This window comes from Macaca fascicularis, chromosome 3, assembly GCF_037993035.2.
Source record: "Macaca fascicularis isolate 582-1 chromosome 3, T2T-MFA8v1.1".
Classification (NCBI taxonomy): Eukaryota; Metazoa; Chordata; class Mammalia; order Primates; family Cercopithecidae; genus Macaca; species Macaca fascicularis.
The window spans coordinates 184,009,709-184,037,600 of record NC_088377.1 but is presented as its reverse complement, the minus strand read 5'-3'; the positions used below and the strand labels follow the sequence as shown (position 1 = coordinate 184,037,600).

The following is a 27,892-nucleotide window of genomic DNA, read 5'->3' as shown; positions in this document are numbered from 1 at the left end:
GTGAGGAGTCTGTGCTTAACTCCACATGTCCAGGCCCTACTCAGGGAATCCCAAAGGGCCACTGATGCCATCAGGCAGCCAGGCATCCTCTTCAGCCTTCTCCTGGCGGTCCTCCAGCCCTACCCAGGGTTTCTTACAGCACTGTGGAGCCACAGCGCCACCAAGTGGCCAAAAATCCACAGTCTCATGGATTCACATTTGGCCTAATGTGCTCAAGATTGTCCAAAGAAGAACAGAGATGCCCTGCTCTCACTCCTGCAATCCCCACCCTCTCACACACCCCTCTCTATACTTCCCCAGAAGGGCCAATCTAGAGTTGACCTTAAAGTCCACCTTTAGCTAGTGGAGGCAAAAGTATGCATTAACCAACATTTTGATTGCAAAATAAACAATGTTACAGTACTGCAATTAGTATGCTAGGAGGGATGAGAGAAGCCTGAAAAATACAGGCCACAGATTTAAACAGTGTGAAGATATCAAATAGACCTAACCTGGAAACTGTATTCAATCGTTCCTTTTGATTAATCAGACCCACGTTTTCATATTTTGTATTTAAATAAATTATTAGCAAATTTTACATAGTGTATTTTAGAAGGAAAATTAGATTTTTATAAATGTATTTCTGAACTTACAAAATCTTGAAATAAACAACCCTTTCAGCTGTAACCTCGGCAGATTCAACTGGCTGTGACATTACCTGTCACTCCACAGAAGTGTCTATGAGCTCCACCAGTGACCCAGCACCTCTCAGTAATGCGACCCAGAGAAACTATGTCCATGTGAATGAGTTTCCACAAGAACACACATGCATACACATACATGTACACACACACACACATGCACATGCACACACACATTCACACACACTATATCTTTTATTTTTTTCTTGAGATGGAGTCTCACGCTGTCGCCCAGGATGGAGTGCAATGGCGAGATCTCGGCTCACGGCAACCTCCGCCCCCCGGGTTCACGAGATTCTCCTGCCTCAGCCTCCCAAATAGCTGGGATTACAGGCACACACCACCACACCGGCTAACTGTTTGTATTTTTAGTAGAGACAGGATTTCACTATGTTGGCCAGACTGGTCTTGAACTCCTGACCTCATGATCCACCTGCCTCAGCCTCCCAAAGTGCTGGGATTACAGGTGTGAGCCACAGAGTCCGGCCACACACAATATCTTTTACTTGCCAGAGACGATAACATTCCATGACTAAGCTCAGCTGACTTTCCTTTCAGTGTTTTAGGCTGATTTCTGAAGAGCATCTTTGATGATGTTAACAGCCTCATCAAATCTCTAAAGATGTGGTTGAGGAAGTGTGGTTATGACAAGGAATATTTCTGCAGGATCATGAGACTGGATAAATATTACTATAACGTGATTTTCTTTGCTCCAAAAGAACATTTGCAAATTGCAGCGTTAGACACAGTTATGGTACTTCACAGCACTGCTCATCAATCCAAACTAGAACGACACAATTGCTCAGAATATTGCAGAGGTTGCACGAAATCCTGAGGCTATTCATAATCACTCTCCATGATATTTCAGGTAAGAAGAATCCTTTGTGAAGGGAAGACAGTGATTAATCATACTCCAGGACTCTGTATAAGTAGGATTAACTTACTCACTTTACAAACATCAAATAAGATCAATTATATACTTGGCTTTTCCCATGAAAATAAAGGAAAGAGAGTGATACAGTACAGTCCCAGGGAATGTCACAGTAGGACATGAAGGGGGAGGCAGGTGTGAGCCTGTTCTTCACAGATGATCAGTACCTGGTAATGTCTTAGGAGAACAAAGGTCCGTCCAGGCCATGGAAATAGTGAGGACAAACGCAGAGCATATAAAGGCTGCTGACTTTTAGGAAATGTTGAAAGAGCTGTTTGGTCACAGAAGGTAATTGGATCTAGGTGATGAGCATTAGAAAGGCATCCCAGGGAAGTAGAATTTATTTGAGGAAAACTGGAGAGCCTTTACCTGTTTACCGTCAGGGATAAAATGACCTCATCTGTGTTTTGGAAGGTACTTGAGTGTGTCCTGAAGAGTTCAGATTCAGGCCAGAAGACCATAGGGAAGACATCAGAACCAACTCCAGGACTCTCACGCCAGGCAAGCGGCTCTTTGGTGATATCCCCAACTGGGACCGGCCACCAGTGACGCCAATTGCTGTGAGTTCTTCCTTTATGTTCTCTAGATATTGAAAATTTGGGGAAGGGTGAGAAGAGAGCTCATGGTGCACAGAACACCACTTCTTATCACCTTCTGCCTTATCTCTATTTTCAAAATCTTTAATCATATTCTCTCTCCTCCACTTTCCCAAATCTCAATTTCTTCACCCTAAATTATACAAAGCAAATCCCTGTGATTTTACCTCCAACACTATGCTATTATCAACAATCTTGACTCCAAAATGAAATTTCCCGCCCTTAAAAAGAGAGCACCAGCTGTTACATGATGAACATGTCCTCTACCCCTGTAGCTTACAGTATCAAGCAGAGAAGGCGATTCTGCAGTGAACCTACTGGAGCAGCAGCATCTTCTGAGCAGAGCTGCCTGGCCTTATTTCCTTCAGCCCCGAATGGCAGAAAAGCCCGAGGTTGCTGGATCCAGCATCATGAAATTAGTTTTTCTTTCTCCCTGCAGTCCCCAAGTTCTCACAGATATGTCAGGGCTGAGGTTGCTCCACACTGGGGCAGGCAGGTTTGTGCACAGGATGCGGTTGGCTCTGCAGGGCTGTCCCAAACTTCTGGCACAGAGATACAGGGCCAAGTCTGCCAGCTCCAAGGTGATCATGTTCAGCTCAGAGTGATAGTCAGGGAACTGGTGCCCTGAGAAACGATCAGGGAAGTTTCCTTTTACTCTCTGTAACCCATTATGATATTTTAACAATTACTGGAGGCCCTGACCTGGAGCTTGTTGGTACCAGGACACACTGTTATGCCCAGAGACAGGGGAGCAGCTCAGTGTCACTTGCTGTCCTCTTGTTTTGATCAGAGATCTTGGAGTTTGGGTGACTCCAGCCTCTACTGGGCCTGTGGGAAAAGCAGATGGAGGATGAGCACGGGAGACAGTGTGGTGGTACCTCCCCAAGGTAAAGTGGAAGACACAGGGGTGAGGGCGGGCTCAGGATGGGGGTGCTCTCCCCTCTCTGCAAGGACTCACCTGCTCCCAGGAGACAAAGCAGTGCCCAGCAGAGCAGCATGGAGCCCGTGGCACCAAGGGGCAGGCAGCACCGTGTCTGTGCTCAGGGCTTGGTCCTCCTGGGGAAGAGCTGAGTTCTCAGCCTCGCTTTTCCTGGTGGCAGGGGCATCCTATGATGTCACTCTCCTATGTCCTCCCCTTGCGGGCCTCCCGAGGTCCACTGCTCTCTGTTCTGCACAGCAGAATCCACTGGGCCTGTGAGGGAAGGGGACCGAGGCTGGGGCAAGAACACCGGAGGGAGCCTGAGGGTGCCTTGGATGAGGCTTGCTTCAGAGACATCCCACGTGTGCCAAGGACTCACCGGGTCCCAGGAGACAAAGGCCTTCCCATCAGAGGCACCTGAAGCCCATGGCCGGGTGGGACAGAGCTGGGCAGGAGTCACCCTGCCAGGGGTACTGGTTTTGGGCATCGCATCTCTGATCGGATGTCAGCCTGTGATGTGACTGCTGTGATGTCATCATCTCTGCAGGTCCCCACGCACCCTGCCAGTCACATTAAGGAACAGTGAATTATTCTACTGTAAAATGAATACCTAGAAATGTTTGAGTTCAATTAGATAAAATTGCCAGATTGCTGGCCAATCCTTACCTAGAAAAAGAAACAAAACAGAATACATAGATTACTTCAGAGATGCCTCATATCCCATGATAAACAACTATTATATTTCACATAAGAGCAGGCCGAGATAATAGTATAAAAATGACTGAAAGATGAGAGCATGGATCTGACTTCTCCTAAAGTTGCAAACTAGCATCGTCTCCTGGCTCCTTCTCCAGATGAACCCGATGAGACAAGAAAGAAACATAAATATCAGAAACTAACGAATAACGATGATAATCTTTCGGGAAGACTGAAGCTATTTCGCACAGGAGTATAAAGAATATGAGTGGTGAGCCCAAGACTGCAATGAGAAAACAGGATGGTGGAAATGGTTTAAATCTTACCTTGTCTGACTCCCTCCTTGCATGGAGACAATCTTATTTACACTTTCATTTTAGAAATCATATTAGAGTAACTGATACCATCGGGACACCAAGAATACCAAAAGAAAGATAATTTCTATCATCTGAGTGCTTGTGTCCCTTGAAATTCATATGTTGAAATTCTAAGCCCTGATGTGATGAGATTAGGAGGTAAAGCCTTTAGGAGGGAATGAGGTCATGAAGGCCTAAGGGGTTAGTGCCCTTGCAAAGAGACACCAGAGCACTAGCTGGCCCTCCCACCATGTGAGGATAGAGTGAGAAGGAGCCATCTATGAATCAGAAAGTGGGTCCTCCAAGCCACGCTCTGTCTCATCTGTGACATACTGGCTAGGGGTTTAGCTGACTCCAGGTTCCATGTATCCTGTGGAGTAAACAGGGGCCTGAAATGGAATGAAACATAACTTTGGAACTGGCCTTAGGTAAACAGGATAAGAATTTCCCAAGCACTCTTAGGACTCACGTGCTCCAAAGAGACCAAAGATCACCCTACATAGAAGCGTGCTGTCTCTTCACGGCAGAATTGGGCAGGGCTGAGGCCACTCCCAGCTGAAGCTCTGGTCATTAGCCATGCAAATGGGGAGATCTTGTGAGGTCACAGTGCCGGCTGCAGCCACAGACTCAGGATCCTGCACTGGAGGAGTGGGAGCCTTAGTGGCACACTGGACACGGATGTCTCCAGGCTCGGCCTCTGTGTTTTCTGGGGGTGCACGGATTCCCCCAGGCTCGGCCTCTGTGTATCCTGGGAGTGCATGGATGCCCCCAGGCTTGACCTCTGTGTTTCCCTGCGGTGCAGTCCTGCAGACCCTGTGTGAAATAGTGCAGTTGAGGAGCCCCCAAGAAACACAGAATTCAGGAGACCTAGGCAAGCTAAGACACGAAGAGAACGGCCAGGACCCACTCTCCTCCCTAAAGGCCAATGTAAAGCTACAATCCAGAGACACTGAACTCTGAGCCTGATGATTTAACATGCTGGGAATAAAGAGACCAGAAGGAGAAAACACCGCTTCCAGTGTCAGTGTGGAGAGGAAATCCAGTGAGGAGTTGTGATCTTAAACCAAGGACACTTCAGGTCAAGAGAAGGAGAGTAGATGAGTGAGGAAGCTTCCAGACCATGGTCCACGGGATCTGAATGGATGGGAGTGGACAGAGGCAAGTTTGCTTCCTGCAGGATTCAGAGAAGGTGTCTGTGCGGATGTGGAGCTTTGATCAGGGCTGGAATTTATGCTGTAGGTTTGAGTTTAAATAAGAAAATTAGAGAATAGACAAGATGGAAGATAGAATAACAGAACTGGTTTGACATATTTCTCAAATCCTTTCCCCAAAACCTGGGTTATCTACTGTGCTCTCCAGCTGCCTCCTGCCCTGGGACCCTTGCCTGGAAGTTACCTCTATGATTCCCCCAAACCCAGTGCTGCTTGACCTTGGGTGTCAGCAACTTATGACAGAAGGGACCCCTTGGTTCCTGAGAAAGAGAGGCTTGGAGACCACCAGACATAAAGTGTCAGAAGAGCTTGGCTCCTCACAGGACACTGTGTGGCCCATTGCAGGGTATGACTGCGGTGACGCAGGTGGTTGTTTAGAGGGTCTTATAAAATGTTAAACTAAACAATCCCCTTATAGCATGCTTGCTTTATTTTACAATTTAAAAAGGGATTTTAAAAAGACTAGATCTGAATGTGTTTATCGTTTTCAAATCAGTTGACAGAGCAGAGTCACACGCTAAAGAAAACCCACACTCTAAATATGAGCATGAGCACGGGATGTAAAGTTGCCACATGGATGAATTAGCAGGTGCTGTGATGTTCTGAAGCTTCTGTCGGGGCTCTTGCAGGAAATGCTCACCCGAGCCCTCCGTGGCCCCCACAGCTTCCCGGCAGGCCCCGAAGGTTTCTGCACAGGAAAGCGATGACTCTGCAAGGCTGTGTCTTGGCTGCTGGCGCAGAGATACAGGGCTGAGTCTTCTGGCTGCAGGGCGTGTAGGTGAAGGTGTAAGTGAGAGCTGTCTGGGCATTCAGGTACGAAGCGACTGGGCACGCTGTTGTTTTCAGCCCGTTCTTTAAAGTTGTAGATAAACATGAGCTCCGGTGGCTTCTTAGCTTTCTGCTTGTACCAGTACATAGCATTGTGCCCCAGATGTTGTTCACATTTCAAAGACTTCTTATTTGTCATTCCCATGACCAGGTGTCTTGGTGTCTGCGTAACTCCAGTTTCCATGGGGACTGTGGGGGGGGAAGGGACAAAATTTAGGCAGAGCCCAGGAGGAGGGTTGTTGCTGGGGGCGGGGGGATCACAAGGAAAAAGCTTGGAGGTCGAGGACAGCTGATTTGAAGCCAACTCACCTGCTCCCAGGAGACAGAGAACCGCACAGCAGAGCAGCCTGCAGCCCATGCTAGCCTCCGGTCTGAGATGGGGCCTCTGACTGGGGTCCTCTGGGTGAGGGGCTGGGCTCTGGTCTCCTTGGCCCTGGTTGGTGGTTTTTCCTGTGATGTCACTGCTCCTGACAGTTTCCTCAGACCCAGGGGATGTTTATTCCTGGAGGTTTTACATCCTTTCTGGGTCCTGATAGAAGGTAGATTTGAATTATCTGGGCTGGGATGAATGGGCTGGGCAGAAAGGACAGAGCCAGCTTTTTACCCCCCAAGGATATTCCTCTGGCAGGGGCTCTTTGCTCTCAGCTGCTTCCTCATTAAGTGGATCCTCCCTCTATCTCTGTCCCCCTGTCTTTCAGGATTCCTCTCAAGGACAGACCACTCCCATTCAAGGAATCTCCTTCTCCCCTCTGGGATCACACATGACAGCTCCACTGAAAACGTCCCTTCCCTCAATGTCTAAGCACAGTAGAGCCCTTTTTGCCCAGTTCTGTGGAGGGAGGATGACTGCATGACCACGGATGCAGTGTGGACCAGCGCCCATCATTCAAGGGTATGACTGTGATGCCAACCAGCAACCAGGCACTGGCGAGGGAGCTGCAGGACATGACAGGGATGAGCTACCCTCTGTCCCTGAAGTGGAGGGCATGGGACTTGGCTGGGCTTACGGCTAACCTACAAAGGATGCTGAAAAGGAACAATGCAAGGTGTGGGGAGCACGGGAAAGGGGAATCAGCTTGAAGCTGACATAATAAATAAACACAAAAGGTAAGTACAAATAAACACAAAAATGAAATGATTCATAATCCCTAAGTGATTTTAACCATCTACTGTTATAGTACGTATTTGTTACTATAGTGTAATGACAATTTGATTGTAGGGTTAGGGTTGCAGTTATAAATCAGTTACATAAAAATCTATGTTGGGGGTAGAAAGGCATTACCGTGATGAAACTATGGGTTGATATTTAGAGATTTTTAAACTTGGAGATGTGCTGGGCCAGGAGGAAAGTATTAGATTGCTAATATTCTCATGTGTAAATTGTTTTGGATTATTTTTATGTGGCCCTTAAAGCAAAGAACGTAAAGGCATGTACATCAGAATTTAAGAAAAGTGGTTGAATCGTCTCCTCCTGAACAGGTTCCACATATGAGAGACCTTCGACCTGCTATGGTTGGATTTATTTCATTCTTAGATGAGAACCTAACATCAACCTGATTTAAAGGCTAACGTTACTATTAAAGTTATTATGATAGGAGTCTGCTTCAGCAAGGAAACAATTCTTGGCCCTTCCACCAAAAAAGAAAAAAAAATTGAATTAAAAAAAAATTTGATTGCATTGTGTGGCTCTCAATAAGTGAACCAAATTTCAAGGATTTTTTTTTTTTTTAATGGAATTCAACCTACCTTGAATAACAATGACAATGAAAGGCTTGACTGCCCTGAGGTCAGTAGCTAACATAAACCTTTCTCAAAGCACAGGGTGGGTGATAGGTGAGTTTAAGTCATCTGAATTCGGGATGGATCTGAAGAGGAGGATGACCTCAGGACAGTCAGAGTTGTGAGAAAGAAGAGTGGAATGGTAAACGTGAAATAAAGTCAAGTTAACATGTCTGTACCAAATAGCAGTACTATATGTGATTGAAGCTAGGACATAACTGACTCCAAGACAGTTGGGATTTAGGACACAGTGTACTAAAAAGGAACCCAAAAATCATATGTAAGAAACCTGCCCCCCCCCTTTTTTTTCCTGAGCCAGATCCTAAATTGTGTATGCAGAGGGTGGCAGACCCGAAGGCTGAGAAGAGAACAAGTTCTGGAAGGCTGAAGACAAGGGCAGAGATTTCAGAAGAGCCAGGGCATTCAGACCCAGTTACAGTGGAGTGATGTGGTGAATACACTGTGATTCCCACTAAGACCCTGGGAAGGCCATGCACTAGCAATGATGACCACGTGCTGGGGCTCCCTAAGAGGGAGGGCGAAGCTGAAATAGACCCTAACAAGTCCTACATTTAACCCTCCCAGAATAAAACCCAACACTCTTTCCAAGAGATAACATAATCCAGAGCCTCAAGTGTATATCGTCTGCAATGCTTTACATAAACCCTTTCTTTCATGGAGGATATTTAGAAGTCTCCTAATCCTTCAGACCACCCCAAAATCTATCTCCTTTCTGATTCATACTACTTTCAGTGTTCCTGTACCAAAATATCAGTTTCATCGTGTTGTTTCACTTGGAGTAGGACCAGTGGCTCACCACTACCTAGGGATTTGTTTCCAAAGTCCTTTGCATGTCTCCCAATATCCCCTGTCATCAAGCTATCACTTGCTGTTGAGGAGAGTTCAAGAAGACGTTCATCAGAATTGGGAGAGACTCTCGCTGGTCACCCTTCTTGAAGAGAAGGAGTCTACAAGGCACAAGGCTGCCTCCACTGGCTTCTCCTCAACACTTTCCAGTTTACCTATTGCCATGGAATTTCATGCCTCTCCAAATATTTCTCGTTAAATAAAGTACTCACTGATAATCCAAATTGTCTCTTGATCTTAGAAATGCTTTCCTTCCCCTTCCTTTATGCTTATGCTCATCAACCATTTTTATCAACACTGTGTTTGTAATCATAACGTTAGCTAAAATATGTACCCATATGTGCAGCCGACAAAGATAAGAAATGGCTTCTCCCATCAGTTAAGATCTTCAGTGCATGGGACAGGCTCCTGTTTTGTTAGCTGAGCCCTGATACTTTGCTGAGTTTTTTGTGAACCCCTGCTTTAGCTGATAAACAGAATTCGGAGAGTTCTGTGTACATCAAATGGAGAATTGCCACATCAGGTGCACTAGCCGGCTGTGCTATAGACTGAGACTCCATCAGAGGCCGTCAGGGAGTGGAGACTGGAGCCTTGGGTGCAGGTGCACACACTGGCCCACAGCTTCCTGGCTGATCCGGGAGGTTTGTGCACAGGGATGTGGTGACTCTGCAGGGCTGTGTCTTGGCTGCTGGCACAGAAATATACAGCAGAGTCACCAAGCTCCAGGGACTTGATGTGAAGATTTAAATGAGCTTTGTCTGGAGACTTAGGTGAGAAGCGATTTGGAACTGTTTCATTTAAAATGGGCTCCTTATTATTGTAGATAAACATTATCTTCAGCAATTTCTTAGAGTCCTGCTTATACCAATACATAGCATCATGGCCCAGATTTTGTTCACATTTAAGGGACTCGTTTTTTCCCGTCTGCCTGACCAGATATTTTGGAGTCTGGGAAACAGCTGTGTCCAAGGAACCTGTAAAGGAAAGAAGCAGAATTCAGGCAAATCCCAGGAGGTAGCCTGCTGTTGTCATGGTGAAAAGGTTTAGGGACTCCAACAGGATCATGTCACCTGGTCCCAGGACTCACCTGCTTGGAGGAGGCAGAGGGTCACACAGCAGAGGAGCCTGCAGCCCATGGCAGAGTCAGGCAGACCAGGCAAGGCCTGGGGCAGGATTCTGGTGTGCAGTGGTGAGAAGTCTAGTCTGTGCTTTCCACTGCCGCTGAGAGGGGCTGCGCCAGTGAGGTCACAGCCTGTAATCATTTCCCCATTCCCAGGCTCTCCTCTAGCATGGCTCCTCCTTTTCATGCCCTGCACTTGCTGCTTTAAAGGAGTTTTTGGAATTTCTGGGAATAGTTGAGAGGGTTGAATTGTGGCCTCCAGGATGTGTCTCTGACAGTCATTCCTGTGCCATCAACCCCTTCCCTCCCCGCTCCTTACCTGGGATCTGACCACCTCCTCCCTTCCTCTCCCTTTTGGGCTCTTCTCCCAGAGTCAGGCTTTTTTTTTTTGGGGATTTCCAAGAAGTCAGGGAAATTCCGAATGCTTTTTAAAAAGGTGAAACATGAGCCTGAAGTGAAAACAAAGTGTGTTTCAGGTGTGCATCCTGGAGGTCTGTCAATGCCACCTTCTTTCCCATCTCCAGGTGTCTTGGCATCATCAGATCTTTTGACATCTGGACAAGTCTAGCTTCCGTGGGTCTCTGTAGATAGGGAGAGAAGTTGGAGATGGAAGCTGAAAGGGAGTCTGCTGATGCTGTTTTGATAGAAACATTTGCTCAGGCCTAGGAGAGGGGTTTCCTATCACTGTGGGGAGCTCCTGGTCCAAAGACTCAGAGGACCATCCAGAAGGGGAACAAGAAAAAACTTCTTTCTAGCTTAATTCCCTGATAATTTAGAATGAGGAGAACGGGGCTGTAGGTCACTTTTGGTCTTCTAAGAAGATTTCCCTCAGTTATTAAGTTCTGCAAGATCCCCGAGGGACCCCTGGCCGGCCAGACTCACTTCATGGCAGGGCTCAGCTGTACTGGGCTGAGCTGGAGCAGAGGCCCAATGCCCAGAGCCTCTCTTATTCCTCTTGGGAAGGGGTCCTCCATCTGTGCCTGCTTGTGGGCTCCCAGTCTCCCCAGCTCATGCCTCGTCCTTTCTAATCCCATGCAGGCTCGAGTGCAAGTCTGACAGTCCAGGCTCTTCCCTAGGACAAAAGCGCCTGCACATCAAGGCAAAATGTATAGTCTGTATTTAACCCTCACACTTAGAGCCTTGACTAGCATTCTCTGCAGACCACATTTTCCCTTGTTGTAAATAAACCCAATCTTTCTCTTTACCCTCTGCCATCCAGAGAATTGTCTCCCCTTCCTCCAAGTTCTCTGAATCTCAGCAGAGTCACAGCTCCGCCTTGTGGTCAAAGTGTCAAACATGTCAAGGCTCAGTCCCATGGTGGACCAAAGGCAGCAGGGCAGGGCGGTAGAGGTCTTATTATAGACACGTGAGGGGAGACTAGAAGCGCTTCATTCCTCACTCTCTTCAGGAAGCTTCCACCATAATACAAACATACAAACCTACAAACTCAATTGCACTTCATCTTTAATAAACATAAAAACTGACTTTCAGAGTTAATAGACTGGACTGTTGCAGAACAACATTCCCACCAGAAACAACTAGAAAAGCTTAACAAAATATAAAACAGAAATGTTTGAAGGCACTTGGAGCTACTGAGGCAGTAAGAGCTTAAGAGATTTGGATCTCATAGAAAATGGATAAATCTAAAAGACAACAAAAATCCTACTTTTCCCTTAAAGTCATTTGCCAATTTCATTTTGATGGCTGAGAAGCTGAGAAGAAAGGGAGGACTGACGGGCCAGAGGCTTTGAGGGGTATCCACCACCTTTCTGGCCTAGAGAACATTTACGTTCAGTGTTCCTTCTTCTCAAGATCTGTTGCATCGGTTACAGGAAGTCTACAGTTCAGAAAATTACTACCCCCTTTTTTTCCTTTTTCTTTTATTCTAAGTGTGTATGTGTGTGTGTGTGTGTGTGTGGAGTCTAGGTCTGCTGTCCAGGCTGGAGTGCAGTGGCACAATCTCAGCTCACTGCAACCTCCACCTCCTGAGTTCAAATAATTCCCATTCTTCAGCCTCCTGAGTAGCTGGGATTGCAGGTGCCCACCACCATGCCTGGCTAATTTATTTTATTTCTAGTACAGACATGGTTTCTCCATGTTGACCAGGCTGGTCTCGAACTCCTGGGCTCAAGGGATCCACCTGCTTAGCCTCCCAAAGTGCTGGGATTAGAGGTGTGAGGCACTGCGCCTGGCCAGAAAATAACACTTTTTTTTTTTTTTTTTTTTTTGGTCTCAATGAAGGATGAATGGAGATGCTCGGCCTGGAAGTCAAGTGTTCCTTGGACTTCTCAGGGAAGAGATTCTACTGATTATGTATGAGGCATGACCTTCACAACCTGCTAATGGGGACCTGGAAAGGGGCAAGCAGGTGAAAGGACAGAGCTACAAAGAAGGGGTTGTGCAGAGGTGTTGGAGAGACAGACTTAAGCCAGTTTTTATTTTATTTTATTTTGACACAGAGTCTCACTTTGTTGCCCAGGCTGGAGTGCAATGGCACGATCTTGGCTCACCGCAACATCTGCCTCCTAGGTTCAAGCAATTCTCCTGCCTCAGCCTCCCAAGTAGGTGGAATTACAGTCATGCACCACCACACCTGGCCGAGTTTTTATATTGTTGGTAGAGACGGGGTTTCACTATGCTGCCCAGGCTGGTTTCGAACTCCTGAGGTTGGCCTCCCAAAATCCTAGGGTCACAGGGCTGAGCCACTGCACCCAGCCTTCAGCCAGTTATTAAATATGAGACCCAGGACAGCTGATTTCCCTCAGATACATAAACAGGTAAAATAATACTTATCCTGCGCGATTTATGTGACTTAAAGCAGATCACATGTAGACGCAGCAGAGAGTGCCTGGGAAAGGCCTGTCAGCTCTCCAGGGCCTGAACCCTTCTGGCTGGCAGCATGTGCCTCACGGTCACTTTCTGAGTGGGGGCAGGAATGATTCTGGAGCTTCTTACGGTAACTGGCCTTTCCTAGTTACTCTCCCTGCAGGCCACCGCTGCCCCCTGCACCCTGTGGCAGGCCCCAGGCTTAGCTGCCCCGTGCCTCTGTCCTGCACACCCCCGAAACTAAAGATTTGGTGGGTGGAGAACAGGCCCCACATGCCCACATCACACCTTACTTTCCTCTGCCTGCCTGTCCCTGCCCTGGCACTGATGCCCAGCCCTTGTGGCCCGAGCTCCTTCACCCTCCACTGCCCATGCAGAGACACTGAGACACTGTACTCTTTGGTGCAAACTGAGGCCTCAGGCACCTCTACTCTTCCCTGGCAGTGGGGAGTTTGTGTTTAACTCAAGATCCACTCTGAATCAAACCACTCCCTTGAAGCCAGCAGGCAGCCAAGCATACCCTTCAGCCCCGCTCTCCTGGATCACCCTCCCACCCCCCTCCAGGGTTCCCTGCAGCATTGTGGAGCCACAGCGCCTCCAAGTGGCCAACGTTCCACAGTCTCATGGATTCACACCTGACCTGATGAGCTCAAGATTGTCCAAATCGGGAACAAGGATGCCCCATTCTCACCCCTGCAACCCCCATCCTCACACCCTCTATGCTTTCCCCAAAAGGCCAATTTAGGGTTGATCTTCAAATTCACCCCGGGCCAAAGGGACACAGGAACCAATCTTTTGATTGCAAAATAAATAATTGTCGCACTTAGAGAGCAGCCAGAATTAAACAGACCCTTAATTAAACAGTGTGAGGATGTCAAGCCCACCTAGCCCAGAAACACTGCACTGTTCCCCGGATCCTTTTGCTCAATCAGACCCAATCTTTTCATATTTTGTATTTAAATTAATATCACTAAATTTTACATCATGTGTTTTATAAGAGAGGATTTCTTGATTTTACACATTTATTTCTGAATTTGTAAAATTTTAAAATAAACAACCCTGTCAGCTATGACTTAGCCAGATTCAGTTGGCTGTGACATTTCCTATCACTTCCTGGGGTTAGGAAAGTGCCTATGAACTCTACCAGTGATCTAGTGATGCTTAGTAAATACTGCCCACAGAAACTATTTGCATCTCCACAAGAAAACACGCTCACGACTGGGCGCGGTGGCTCATGGCTGTAATCTCAGCACTTTGGGAGGCCGAGGCGGGTGGATCACGAGGTCAAGAGATCGAGACCATCCTGGCCAACATGGTGAAACCACAACTCTACTAAAAATACAAGAATTAGCTGGGTGTGGTGGCGCACGCCTGTAGTCCCAGCTACTCAGGAGGCTGAGGCAGGTGAATCGCTTGAACCTGGGAGGTGGAGGTTGAAGTGAACCAACATCGCCACTGCACTCCAGCCTGGCAACAGAGCAAGTCTCCGTCTCCAAAAAAGAAAAGAAAGCAAACATACTCACAGTCACAAGCTCACAAGCACGCACACACAATACATTTTAATGGACAAGTCTGCTGAAGTTCAATTACCGGCACAGCTACTTTTCCTCTCGGTGCTTTAGGTTGCTTTCTGAGAAGGACCATTGTTGATGTTCCCAGTCTCACCAAATCTCTGAAGATGTGGTCATGGAAAGTGTGGGTATGATGAGAAATATTTCTCAGCAAGATCGTGAGACTGGATAAATGTTACTAAAACATAATGATTTTCTTTTTTCCCAGAAGAATATTTACAAATTCTGGCTTAAACACAGTTTGAGTACTTTAGAGAACAAGTCATCAATTATGACTATGAAGACAGAATTGCCTAGAATATTGCAGAATTTGTGGAGAAAACTGAGCCTATCCCTGAAGACTCTCCAGTCTATTTCACATAGGAGAAGCCTCTTGTAAAGAGAAGATAGTAATTTGTAATATTCCACAGGTCTGTATAAGTGGACTTCAATTTATTCTTATAAACATCAGGCAGTTCCCATTTTATTCTTGGTTTGGCCTATGAAAACAAAGAGAGTGATATCATAGAGTGCCAGAGAATGCCAGGGAGAGAAGTGAAGAGCAAGATAGGTAGGAGCCCGTCCTTGACAGATGGGCAGTGTCTGGCCCTGTCGTGGGAAAATGAAGGTCCTTCTGGGCCATGGAAACAGTGAGTGCCAATGCAGAGGATGTTAAAGGCTGCAGAGTTTTCCAATATCTTCAAAAACCATTCGATCACAGAGGGCAATCAGATGTGGGTGACGAGTGTGAGAAAGCATTCCTAGGAAAGCAGAGTTTATCTTGGGGAGAAGCTCAGAGCATTTTCTCCTTGAAAACCAAAGGCAATTTGACCTTCTCTGTATTTTGGAAAGTGCCTGACTTCCCGGAGGCGTTAAGATTAGGGCCACAAGTCCAGAAGGAAGACATCAGGACCAACTTCAGGTTCTCACACCCGACAAGAGGCTGTTTGGTGTTTTTCCCAACTGGAACTGGCTGCAACGTGATTCCAGTTGCTATCAGTCCTTTCTTCATACTTTCTAGGTGTTGAAAACTTTTGGAGTGGGGAGAAGAGCGTTCATGGTGCACAGAACACCACTTTTCATCGCTTTCTGCTCTATTTTCAGCCGTCTTTGATCAGGTTCTCTTTTCTTGACCTTTCCCAAATCTCAGTTCCTGCTTCCTCAAGTATATAAAGCAAACCCCGGTGACTCTACCTTCTTCACTATGCCATTTTCAACAGTCTTGACCCCAAAATGAAATTCCCTGCTCTGAAAAAAGAAAGCCCAAGCTATGAAACTACAAAAAGTTTCCTCTATCCTGGTAGTGTACAGTGGCCAGTGAAGTCGGTAATTTCTCAAAATAAATAAATAAATAAATAAATAAATAAATAAATAAATAAAACAGAGACCAACCCTAGACAGACAGAGATATGCGACCTTTTAGACAAAGAATTCAAAATAGATGTTTTAAGGAAACTCAATGAAATTCAAGATAAACAAACATGTCCCCCAAAATGACAATCAATGTTACCATAGAAATAAAGATTAGTAAAAGACTGACCAGATAATGAGATAGGCTTATTATTTCCAAGGTCATCTTGACCTTCAAGAAGGGATCAAATATGTATTGACTAGTGAAAACTGGAATATAAAAAGTAGGATCATTTGCAGGGCAATAAACAGTATCTCATGTGGAAAGTAAGGATGGATATAATTAAGACCAGCAAAAGGCCTGCTACGTGAAATGAGTAACTTCTACAATGCACGTTTGCTGATCTGAGCAGTGGAGAGGGAAGGGATTATTCTGGAAGAGGTAGAAGAGTGATGTGAGATAAGGACACACTGGTGCAAAATAGTATCATTAGCAAGCAGAACCTGCCAGGGGACTGGGGCTTATTTGACTTTTCTTTCCACTGTCCTCTGTGAGAGCTCAAATGCACCATTTTCTGTTCCAAGGATTTGCTCCCACGGCCCTCACTCCACCCTAGTTAGAAGCTGCTGGTATTTACTCCTCTGAAGTTTCCCATGGACAAACTCCCACTCCTTCTTTGTGGAGCATGGTCTAAAGTAGACGTCATCCCTCCCTCCCTCCAAATCCCACAGTGACTGGCATGAGCCTCTCTCACAGCATGTGCCACCTAACTCTTCATCTTTTCATTCCAACTGGATTGAAAGTTAGGTGTGGATCTGAACCTTAAACAACACCTTCATCATAGGATGTGTAAATGACTGCTTTCACTGTTCTATCCGTGAACAGAATAAATGCACAATTAAAATGATTGTTTAAATTAATTTAACCACAAAAACCTTCCCAAATGCTGTAAACAATGCAACCACAAAAGAATTGCTCTCCTAAATTGTGAGATTGTAGAATGAAACAATAAACAAAGAAAATTATGTCAAATATTTGAGAGGAGCCTCAGAATTTTAATCCCTTTTATGCAAATATCATTTGACACGATGCCTCTCTCTACCTGAGAGAAAGAACCAGCTTCTGGTAATTACTGCTCGTCTTTTGATGTGGCTTAATTTCCCTGAGGTCTTTAACTCAAGAAGACGGGGGTATTTTTTTTATAAGAATGCTTATATTACTTATACATTATATTATATTACCTGTGCCCCATACCTGCTGGAGACTGTGGAAATCTGGAGGGAACAACCTCGGTGATTCTGCCCCAAGAGAAGGGATTCTCTGGAGCTCTGGATGACATCCTGGGACTAAGACGGGCGGTGGGAGTATTGTAGCTTGGAGAGGATAATATTTAAGGTGAGTATGATCCTTCTGACCTCTCATCCCAAAATGAATCCAAGGTCATACCTGACTGGTCGGGGGCTGCTTAGTTTCCTATGTAAATTAGTCCGTGCTGCAGGGTCTGTCAGTGCCACAGAGGAACAGTGATGCACTACAGTTTAAAATGACTCACAGCCTAGAGCTTCTGCTTGCCCCATCTCTGTTCCCAGTGATTGCAGCATCTGTATATTTCATGCAAGGAAGGATAATTTGAAAATAATGGACTGGTTCACTGTTTCCTTTAGCTACATTCCAAATAGTTGTCTTGTTTCAGACTGGCATGCTCATAGGAGACACAGACCCACAGAGCAAGGGAATTTGGAGATTGGATAGAAATAGGATCACTTGAGATTCCCTTAGACTATAGCTTCTAGGAGCAGAAACAGAAGGAAGGTGGATTCTAAGCCTTTTTGGCCCCATAAGACATGCCCTAATAGGAACATCATTGTATCAGAAAACATTCCAGTGATGTCCTGGTAAATTGGACGTCTGTGAGGGTGGGGCCATGCCTAATAGCATTTGCCAGTTTCTATGGTATCAACACACCCACCATGGCGGATTTCAAGCTGTCAACATGGCTTCATTGAATGAGGATTTGGGAAGGGTTTGCCTCTTTGGTTCTTCTGAATCGTGCTAACTGGCTGCAGCACATTCCCAGACTCAGGAGCACACCTTTCAATCTTGTTCAATGCTTCACACTCAACACACTTAAAACGAGTTACCAGCAACTATAGCACAGCCTGTCATTTTCATGATAGCATAAGAGCGTGTGTCCCTAGTTCTTAGAGCGGACAAAGGGGTGTTTGTGCAGAGAAAGGATTGCCAAGTCCTCTGCAGCTGCTGAGATCACAGAACACAACTGGTTTGAAAGCTTCTAGACTTTGATTCAAAATAATTTTATGGACATTCTGCTTTTGTTTGACTCAAAAATTCAACTCTGTTAGCATTTTCCCAGAATGTAGTCCACTGTTACTAACTCCAGTCACTTTGTTGTGTAAAAGATCTTTTAAACTTCTTCCTCCTATCTGAGTGAAATTTTGTATCCTTTGACCAGCATCTCCCCAGCACCCCATCTCCACCCCAACCTCTGGTAATTACTGCTCTAGTCTTTTGATGAGGCTTAATTTCCCTGAGGTCTTTAACTCAAGAAGATGGGAATATTTTCTTTGTAAGAATGCTTATGTTACTTTTAGTTTTCTTTATTTTTCACATATATTATTTGTTATGAATATAAATAAGTATATTGTAACAAAATCTTCCACCTCTCTGTGCGTGAAGCTACGGTTCACATTCCATTAGAGCAGGGGTTTTATTTCTTTTTTTTTTTTTTGGTTATTAATAAAATATTCCCTTTCTGCCCTTGTTGTTCACCCTCAGTGTAGGTGGGAAACCCTGCCTGCCTTTTTTACATCTTCTTTCAGCAACAGTGTTTACAGCTGTGGTCTGAGTTCTGTTCAAGCGTAAGAATCAGAGCTGGTCCACTATTGGGAGCGTGGGTCTCACGGGTCATGGGGATGAAGGTGGAAAAAGATGGATACAAGGTCTTAGGAAGTCTTTGAAATAGCATAATAAGGTCAGGGAATTTCCATCTGTGCCCAGGGCTTCCACACAAGGTGTGATTTGATGATGGCAAAATTATAATGGGTTCAGAACAATCCCTGCCAAGAACCATCATTTGCAAGAGAAAGAAATTTGGTGTCTGCGGCACCAAAATATCCGATAAGTGAATTTGGGGAACTATAATTTTCCAAGAAGCTATGCAGGACCATGCCCTTCTGTCCTGGCTGGGTCTGGAATATTCTATCTTAGCTTTGGTGTACAGGGCTGTCTCTGAGGACTCCCAGAAATTCATGAGACATAATCATGTCAGCTTTGGTCACAGCTTGAAATTTCGAATATGTGAACTGTAGCTTCACCCAAAGACAGGCGAAGGATTTTTATTACAATATAATTATTTACATTTGCAGCAAACCCTATATTGCAAGATGTAAAATAACAAACAAAACAAAAGTAATATAAGCATCATTATAGAGAAAATTCCCCCATCGTCTTGAGTTAAAGACCTCAGGGCAATTACTTCAAATCCAAAGACTAGAGCAGTAGTTAGCAAAGGCTGGAGTAGAGATGGACTGTTGGGAAGATGTTGGTCAACAGATACAAAATTTCACTCAGATAAGATGAAGATATTACAAAGATCTATTATACAACAAATGACTAGAGTTAGTAGCAGTGGATTGTATTCTGGGAAAATGCTAACAGAGTACATTTCAAGTATTCTCACCACTGGAAAGGATAAGGATTGAGGTACTGCATATGTTAATTAGCTAGATTTAGTCATTGCACTACGGACATACATTTTTAAATGGCAGGTTGCATGGTATACATATATACAACTCTTATCTGTCAGCATTCAGGTTCTAGAAACGCCATTTCCTAGGGAGCCAAGCTGACACTGGAGCAGTAGTGCACGCGGCTTCAGTCTCCCAGGACAGGAGCAGTGGTAACGGAAAACAAAATAAAGAACACGCATTGCTTACACTAGGCAGAAGAAACGAAGTCTTGTTGTTATCATGGCTGTATTCATCAAGTAATTGTCACAAAAGCCACAAAGATGTTCAAGTCAAACATGAAGAACGGTGTGCCCCTGTATGCAGAAAACTTCCAATGTGACAGGGATAGAAGAGGCTTCAGAAGAAAGAATGAATGTTCTTGTGGATGAAGCATCAGACCTTGCAGATGCCAGATGCCCCAACACATGCAAGGGAAGAGGCTTGTTCCCCGCCCATGCCCGAAGCTTCCGTATGTGGGCAGCAACCTCCCAGCCCCGAAGAAAACTGCGTATCCCAGCCCTGAAGGCCGAGGCTAAGACACCCAGTGCTTGCCTTAGAGCAGTGAGTTGGCTCTGAGGACTCCTGGAGCCTGATGGGCCACGATTGCTTCCACCACCCACATTTACAGTTACTGTGTCTCAGGGGTGAATCTGTGGACAGCTGAGGTCCAAATCTATTTCTTTCTCCTGGAGAAGGAGGAGCAAACAGAGGAGCAAAGCCTCTGTTAAGGGTTTGCAGGAGCTGCAAGGAGAGAGAAGGATGAGGTTTGTGAGCAAGAAGGAAGTGACTCTGCCACGCTATGGCTGAGCTGCTGGCACAGAGATACACGGCCGAGTCCCCCTGCTGTGTGCGCTTGATCTTCAGAATGCAGACAGATCCCTCAGGCCTCTCTGCAGAGAACCAATCACGGGGAAGCCCCAGTTTGTCTGCTGCATCCTTGTCTTGGAAGTAAATTGGAAACTCCAGGCCCTGCCCCAGGCTCTGTCGTTATCAATAAAGGACATTATGACCTGAAATTGGATCATATCTGAGAGCTACATCCTTTCTCTTCTTTGCTACCTTGTGTCTCAGGGACTGGGAGACTCCAGTCCCTGTGTGTGATCTGTGTGATCTGTGGAGACAGAAATTGGGAACTGAATAAGAAAAACAACTATAGTCATCTCTCTCTCACCCATCTCACACACACACACACACACACACGCACGCGCGCGCACACACACACACACACACACACAAAATGAGACTGCTTGGCGTCTGAGGAATCACCTGCCCCCAGGAGACACAGGCTGCCCAGCAGAGGAGCCTGGTGCCCATGGCAGAGTCAGGGCAGGGTGGGAGCTTTGCAAGATCAGAGTCACCATAAGCAGGAGCAGAGAAAGAGGGACATTCCTGTCCTTACATGGAAGTACCCACCGTGACATCACTTCCTCTCTCAATCCACGCAATGACAGGAACAAAGGATTTACATTAGAACACACTTAAATGACTTTATTTGTGAGTTCCTTGCTTTTTGCTTGTTTGTTTTTTGAGACAGAGCCTTGCTCTGTTGCCCAGAATGGAGTGCAGTAGTGTGATCTCCGCTCACTGCAAATTCTGCCTCCTGGGTTCAAGTGATTCTCCTGCTTCAGCCTCCTGAGTAGCTGGTATTACAGACTCGCACCACCATACCAGGCTAATTTTTATATTTTTAGTAGAGACGGGGTTTCACCATATTGCCCAGGCTGTTCTCAAACTCCTGACCTCAAGTGATCCACCCACCTTGGTCTCCCAAAGTACTGGGATTACAGGTGTGAGCCACCACGCCCAGCCTATAAATTCCTTTCTAGGCCGGGTGTGGTGGCTCACGCCTTTAAGCCCAACACTTTGGGAGGCCGAGACGGGTGGATCATGAGATCAGGAGATGGAGACCATCCTAGCTAACATGGTGAAACCCCGTCTCTTCTAAAAATACAAAAAAATTAGCCGGGCGTTGTGGCGGGCACCTCTAGTCTCAGCTACTGGGGAGGCTGAGGCAGGAGAACGGCTGGAACCTGGGAGGCGGAGCTTGCAGTGAGCTGACATTGTGCCACTGCACTCCAGCCTCAGTGACAGAGCGACACTCCCTCTCAAAAAAAAAAAAAAAAAAAATTCCTTTTTAACAACATCAATGCATGTATCATCGCTTTGGGATCCCATGCTGTCTGGACCCGGAGGCCTCACACTGCATCTCTGAGTTCACCTCCTCATCCCACAGCCGCTCCTCTGTCTGCTGGGCATGTTCTCTAGGATGTGTCAACAGCTCCACCAACACAAGGCACCAAACGGTGAGCTCATTGTCTTTCCTGCAAGTCAGGGTCCCCTGTACCATCCCCATTCATGCGCCAGCCTCCTCCATCCACCAGTCACACGTGCCCAATGGGACTGTCCCATCACATGGGTTCCCTCATGAGAGGCACCTCATCCCTCTCTTCTGGGACTACCTCCCATCTTTGTTAACTATAATTCAGAAAGGATACCTTGGTGACAAACTCAGTGTTTTTTCTTTCTCTACCTATAAATATATTTACTTCAATCTCAGTATTTAATGAACGAGAATTATAATTCTGACTTGATACTTATTTTTAATCTCCTTTCTTGACTTTCACTGTGCCTTTCAGTCTGGGAGATAGCTATCTTTTGGGCTACTTTTAAAATCTTCTCTTTGTCATTTGTGTTCCACAATTTCACTATAACATATGTATTCATCTACTACATATTCATTTAACTTGTTGAAACAGAGGATTTAGGTCCTGAAACACATCTTGAAAATTCTCAGTTAATGTCTCATAATTATCACCTATCATTCTCTCCACTTTCTCTTTGTGACACTTCAATGATGTGTAAGAAAAATGGGAAGTTCCAACAAAATATTATATATATCCTAATATACTAGAACCCACAAGATTTTTATTCCTTATCCCTTACCTTTTCTTGTTTCCTATTTAATTTTCTGTGCTGCATTCTAGGTAACTTCTTCAGATCTGGCTTTGACCTCAGTAACAATCTCTTTTGAAGCATGTCATCTTTTCTTCATTTCCACTTTGTTTTCAATGATAATCTTAATCATTACTGTATTCTCTTTGATTATTTTTAATGTTTCCTTGATGATTTGTGACAGTCTCCTTTTTCTTGTTCACATATCAATTTGCTCCTGTATTCCTTTAAATATGGCTCTTTAACTTTTATAACTTTTAATGGCAAAATTCCTTGTCTTCATACATTTCAACTGCGTATTGTTTCTACTCATTTTTCTTCATTGGTTCTGGTTTTGTCTTAATAGTGGGAGTATATTTACCTGACATTAATCTGTGGGATTTCAGAGAGGCCTGCATTGAGAGTGCAGAACGTCCAGCCCGTAGCTTTTCCAGCTGTCTCCAGTCTCATCCCAAATGCAGGGGGCCAAGAATTGTCTGCCGCACTCTGAGTTGCCAAATACTCTCCTGGGTTTGGTTCCTGGGGTCAGAACGTACTCTCAGGACAGCCACAATGTTCCCTCCAGAACACAGTTCTTACATTTGTTATTTTTCATGATACCGTCTCCATAAATTAGCACTTATAAGGCTGTGTAGTCATGACTTCCCCTACCTGTTCTTCCAAGAAAAAATTATATAAATACATTTTCAATAAAAAAATACTAAGTCTAAAGATATTCCCTCTTCTTTCCTTTTCGGTTCTTAACCCAAAACTTAAAAAAAAAAAACTTAGATATTAGAATTATATAATGTAGACTTTACCCTCATTGAGTTTGAAGAGCATGTGATATTTTAAATTGGAAATTCCTAGACGAACTGACAAACTGGCTTACACAATGAATGGTCCAATGCTTGTTCAACAAGCAAGTGCCCTTTGATAAGCTCATAGCAGAGCATCTCAGGCACAGTTAACTCTAGAACTCTGCCAGGGTACAGCGGACCTGGAGTGTTCCTGTTATTGGTTCATCCACCTGCTTGTCACTCAATCAGCCTGTCATTCATTAACTCATCCATTATCTGTGAAATAGGTCTCCCTTCATGCCAGGAACAGCTGTTGGTAATGTAATAAGCACAGCCTTCGCCTTTATGGAGTTTAAAATCGAGTTGAGCAGAAAAATATCCAGACAAGTAACTGGAAAACTCCAACTACTCTATTGACTAATGAGCACATCAGCGCTCGTTACCATCAGCGCTTATAACAGAAAAATTGATCTCAGCTGGGAGGCAAGGGAGTGCTTCCCACAGGAGGGCTGATCATGCTGCGGTCTGAAGCACAGGTAGGAGCTGGCCACTGCAGAAACGAAGTCTCCAGCCCAGGGCAGAGAAAATGGCCTTTGAAGTCTCCGCGATGGGAATGAAGGAGGCACAGAAGAGGGACTCCCCTCACGGCTGCAGTAGAGAGAGGCGGGGAGGTGAGGGGAGGAGAGACACAGCAAGGCCTTGGAGGGTCACTGCCCAGATGGAAAAGGTGGGCTACAGAAGAGACCACATGAGAGTGTAGGCTGGGGGAAACCCTAGAGAGAGGAAGCAACACGGTCCCCAGGGAGAGACAAGAGTCTAGATGGATCTGAAATACAAATCCTGTTTCATCCTGGGGGCCTCAGACCCATGATGATGGAGTTTCAAGGTCCCTGGTGCAGAGAACTCTGCTCAGGGCATCACTGAGTTTGGGGTGAGAGAGGAGGGCAGAGCCTCCCTGCCTTTATGTACAGAGAGGAGACGGCCGTGCAGCACTGTGGCTTCACTGCTGGCACAGAAGTACACAGATGTCTGGGAGGGAGCAGCCGACTCCAGCCTGAGCAGGAACTCCGTTTTGTTTAATCTGGAGACACTGTAGCCATCGGGGACTTCTCCTGGGTCAGTGGTACCCTCAGCAGCTGAGTAATGAATCAGCCTCAGCCCCATGCCTGGGTCTTGTCGATACCAGTACATGGAGTTATGGTTCATATCCTGGGCACACTGCAGTGTCATGCTCTGTCCTGTCTTCAGGATCTGGAATTTTGGGCTCTGAGTGACATCAGCATTTGCAGGACCTGCAGAGAAGGACAAAGCTGATGCTGCAGCCCCAAAGGGAAGGCGCTGGGCCTTGAATTCCAGACAGGGGCCCTGCCTAGGACCCACCTGCCCACAAGAGAGAAAAGGCCGCACAGCACAGGAGGCCGATGCTCATGGCAGGTGCTGCAGGACTGAGGGATCTTCTGGGTCTGTGCATTGATGAAAGAAGAACAGGACTGTCAAGGGAGTCATTCTGAGATGTCACTCTCTCTGCCTGGGCCCCAGAGCCTTCCTGTCAGGAGAGGCCACACCTCTTCCCTAGATGGTCAAATTCACAATAAATGCACCAGTGAACAGTTTGGATGGGAAGAATGCCTTTGTCTGAATTGACACAACCTTACAAGCTTTTCTTAGCCTTTTTGTAAGCAGTTTGTAACTCAATGTAAATTTTATCCCTGTGATGATATAATTCCTCATTCATACACTGGTGTTAGTTACCTAAATATTTCTCTAATTTAGACACTTACGGACACTCCTCATGTCTTCCTGGTGTTTTTGACTCCTGTGTCCCAAATACTCCTTCAAGTATCCTTTTCTAATTTGCTTAGCTGACCTTAATCCTGTTTACAATCTTTTGTCTATATTGGTTTTCTCTGTTACCAAGTTTCCAAATCCCAGGGGCAGGCTCATCAACATTGGAGGAGTCGTTTTGTTCTGTTTCTTGTCCATTCACTGACAGATGGGACTCCTGACAAGCCCAGCTGAGCAGCCTCAGCTCCTCCCAGGGCTGTTGTTTTCTGTGCCTGGGGTGAGACCCCAGCAGGCAGAACCACCTCACGCTTCTGACTGCCCTCACTGTGTGGACGATGGTGGCTGCCCAACGCTGCCCATGATCTGTGGGCACAAGCGTGTCTTGATGTGTGAGGTACGTGGGGCGAGGAGAGAGGAGGCAGGCTTATCTTGTTTCTTATCCTGATAAGAAAAAGTGCTCTCATTTTATTTGAAGTGTCATATTTCATAGGGAATATTCCCTTGGTCAGGATTCTCACCACTAATTCAGTAACAATTAAAACAAACAAACAAACAAAAGGCCGGGCACGGTGACTCATGCCTGTAATCTCAACACATTGGGAGGCTGAGGTGGGCGGATCATGAGATCAGGAGTTCAAGACCAGTCTAACAAACATGGTGAAACCCCGTCTCTACTAAAAATACAAAATAACAATAATAATAATAATAATAATAATAAATTAGCCCAGCATGGTGGTGCACACCTGTAATCCCAGCTACTCAGGAGGCTGAGGCAGGAGAATCACGTGAACCCAGGAGACGAGGTTGCAGCGAGCCAAGATTGCACCACTGCACTCCAGCCTGGGCAACAGAGCAAGACTCTGTCTCAAAAAAAAAAAAAAAAAAAAAAAAAAAAAAAAAAAGCTCAAAAACTGTATCTTAGTGCACAGAGCTCCACACTTAAAAAGACCCCTGTTGCTGTAACATTGTCATGATCTTCAACTTCCTTACAATATTTGAGCAAAGGAGCTACCAGTAAGTCTCATTGACTGTCCTGAGTACATGGTTTGGTTTCATATTCTGCTCACCTCCTCTTGTGCTGGTTTCCTTTTGGCACAAGCACATGACTGGAGTCTGAGTCACTCAACATCTGTGGGGTTTAGGAGAGAAGGACACAGAAATTGAAGTCAGAGCAAGGGATCACCTGGTGCTGAAAGTCACAGCCAGGATGTAACAAGTTCATGAGTGGGTGCCCTGTCTGTGCCCAGGCTAGACCAGGAGACAGAGAAACACACAATCTAGGAGCCTGCTTCCCAGGGCAGAAAAGGGCATTTCCTAGCTCAAGGCTTAGGACTCATGATTTGGACACTTAGAGTCAACACAAAGGGAACCTTTCTCCCAATGTGACGTCATATCTCAGCAAGGTCACTATTACCATGTTTCGTTTGGCCCCAGGGCACTCAGTGTGTGGACACAAAGCTCAGCTGCGTATGTGTCTGATGAAACTCAAAATATTTCCCTTAAAGATGATTAATTTTTGCCAAAATATCATTATAAAATAATTTGAGTAAATGAGCAGATAAGAAAATAGATGAATGAAAATGAATAAACAAACTTTGTGAAATCAGCCTGCACCGGCTTGAAAGACCTTCTGAGGTTGTTTTATCACAACATCCATCTCCAGACAGAATTGTCCCTAATGTGGATCTGGTAGCTCACTTGGCTTCAACCCCTTTTAAAACCATACAACTTTTCAGGAGCTCCTTGTTCTGTTAATTATTTAGTTACGTATAACTGATCTGTTTATTTAAAATTTGTAATGTTTATATAATTTATATATCAATAATATTGAGTTTTAAATGCCTGAGGTGGGATATATGCTACGTTCTCTAGTTAATACTTTCAAAGTAATCATCATGCATATATATTGCCATTTCTGTGACTTCCTGAGTCCTCACCCTAAGATTTCCAGGGAAAATGTGTCTTTATCTGCCTTTGGGCATTGGCACAGTAGAAGAGGCTGCCTGAGATTAGCAAAGGAAATAAAAATAGCTAGATTTCTACTATATGCTAAATATTTTATGGTATTGGCTGGGTGCGGCGGCTCACACCTGTAATCCCAGCACATTGGGAGGCCGAGGTGGGCGGATCACGAGGTGGGGAGATTGAGACAATCCTGGCTAACACTGTGAAATCTCATCTCCACTAAAAATACAAAAAATTAGCTGGGCATGGTAGTGTATGCCTGTAATCCCGGCTACTCGAGAGGTTGAGGCAGGAGAATCACTTGAACCTGGGAGGTGGAGGTTGCAGTGGGCCAAGATCATGCCACTGCACTCCAGCTTGGGCGACAGAGTGAGACTCTGTATCAAAAAAAAAAAAAGAAAAAAGAAATTCTATTTTTGTATAGTAAAATAACAATAAATGATGAAATTATTATTTTTTGAAGTCTTCTCTATGAAGCAGAATTGAACTTCGAATGAATGTGCATTCATATACTCAGTGCTTGCTGTTCTGCAAATGACCCTGCTGCTCTTGTGACAGATGGTTTCACAGAAACAATAAGATACTATATATTTAATATTCACACCTTAAATGTGGTGTATGCATACAGTGGAGTATCAGTAAGCATTAAAAAGAAGAAAATCTGGCCATACCTGACAATATGGCTAAACCTGGAGGACATTATGCTGAGTTGAAAAAGTCAGGCACAGAAAGACAAATACTACATGATTGTGCTTACATGAGGCAACCTAAAAGTCAAGCTCATGTAACTGAAGATGAAAATGGTAATTTCCAAGGGCTGGGAAGTGGGGCAAATGGGTGGCTGCCATCAGTGGCTGTAAAATTTCAATAAAGAAGGATGAGGAAGTTTAGAGATCTACTGTCTAACCTTGTGTCTGTAGATTATGATACTATATTGTACATTTAAGAATCT

At 45.3% G+C, this 27,892-nt stretch overlaps 1 long non-coding RNA gene and 4 gene segments (V, D, J or C); 1 reads left to right on the top strand and 4 right to left on the bottom strand.

Annotated features, from left to right (window-relative positions):
- Positions 1 to 873: 873 nt before the first annotated feature.
- LOC107129307 (T cell receptor beta variable 4-2-like) lies at positions 874 to 6,604 on the bottom strand. The segment is given in 4 exon segments: positions 874 to 3,035; positions 3,166 to 3,686; positions 6,030 to 6,406; positions 6,527 to 6,604. Coding segments are annotated over 3 exon segments (579 nt in total).
- On the top strand, positions 6,080 to 8,451 carry LOC135969798 (uncharacterized). The gene is made up of 3 exons (XR_010585202.2): positions 6,080 to 6,202; positions 6,916 to 7,324; positions 8,316 to 8,451. It is a non-coding gene; the product is annotated as an uncharacterized lncRNA (long non-coding RNA).
- LOC102119576 (T cell receptor beta variable 3-1-like) lies at positions 7,932 to 11,141 on the bottom strand. The segment is given in 3 exon segments: positions 7,932 to 9,837; positions 9,951 to 10,564; positions 10,866 to 11,141. Coding segments are annotated over 2 exon segments (666 nt in total).
- Positions 11,142 to 19,539: 8,398 nt separating this feature from the next.
- On the bottom strand, positions 19,540 to 21,812 carry LOC107129149 (probable non-functional T cell receptor beta variable 7-1). The segment is given in 3 exon segments: positions 19,540 to 19,602; positions 20,264 to 20,570; positions 21,646 to 21,812. Coding segments are annotated over 3 exon segments (537 nt in total).
- A 1,766-nt stretch (positions 21,813 to 23,578) lies between these two features.
- LOC102146902 (T cell receptor beta variable 6-1-like) lies at positions 23,579 to 26,447 on the bottom strand. The segment is given in 3 exon segments: positions 23,579 to 24,482; positions 24,571 to 24,653; positions 26,043 to 26,447. Coding segments are annotated over 3 exon segments (528 nt in total).
- Between the last annotated feature and the right edge of the window lie 1,445 nt (positions 26,448 to 27,892).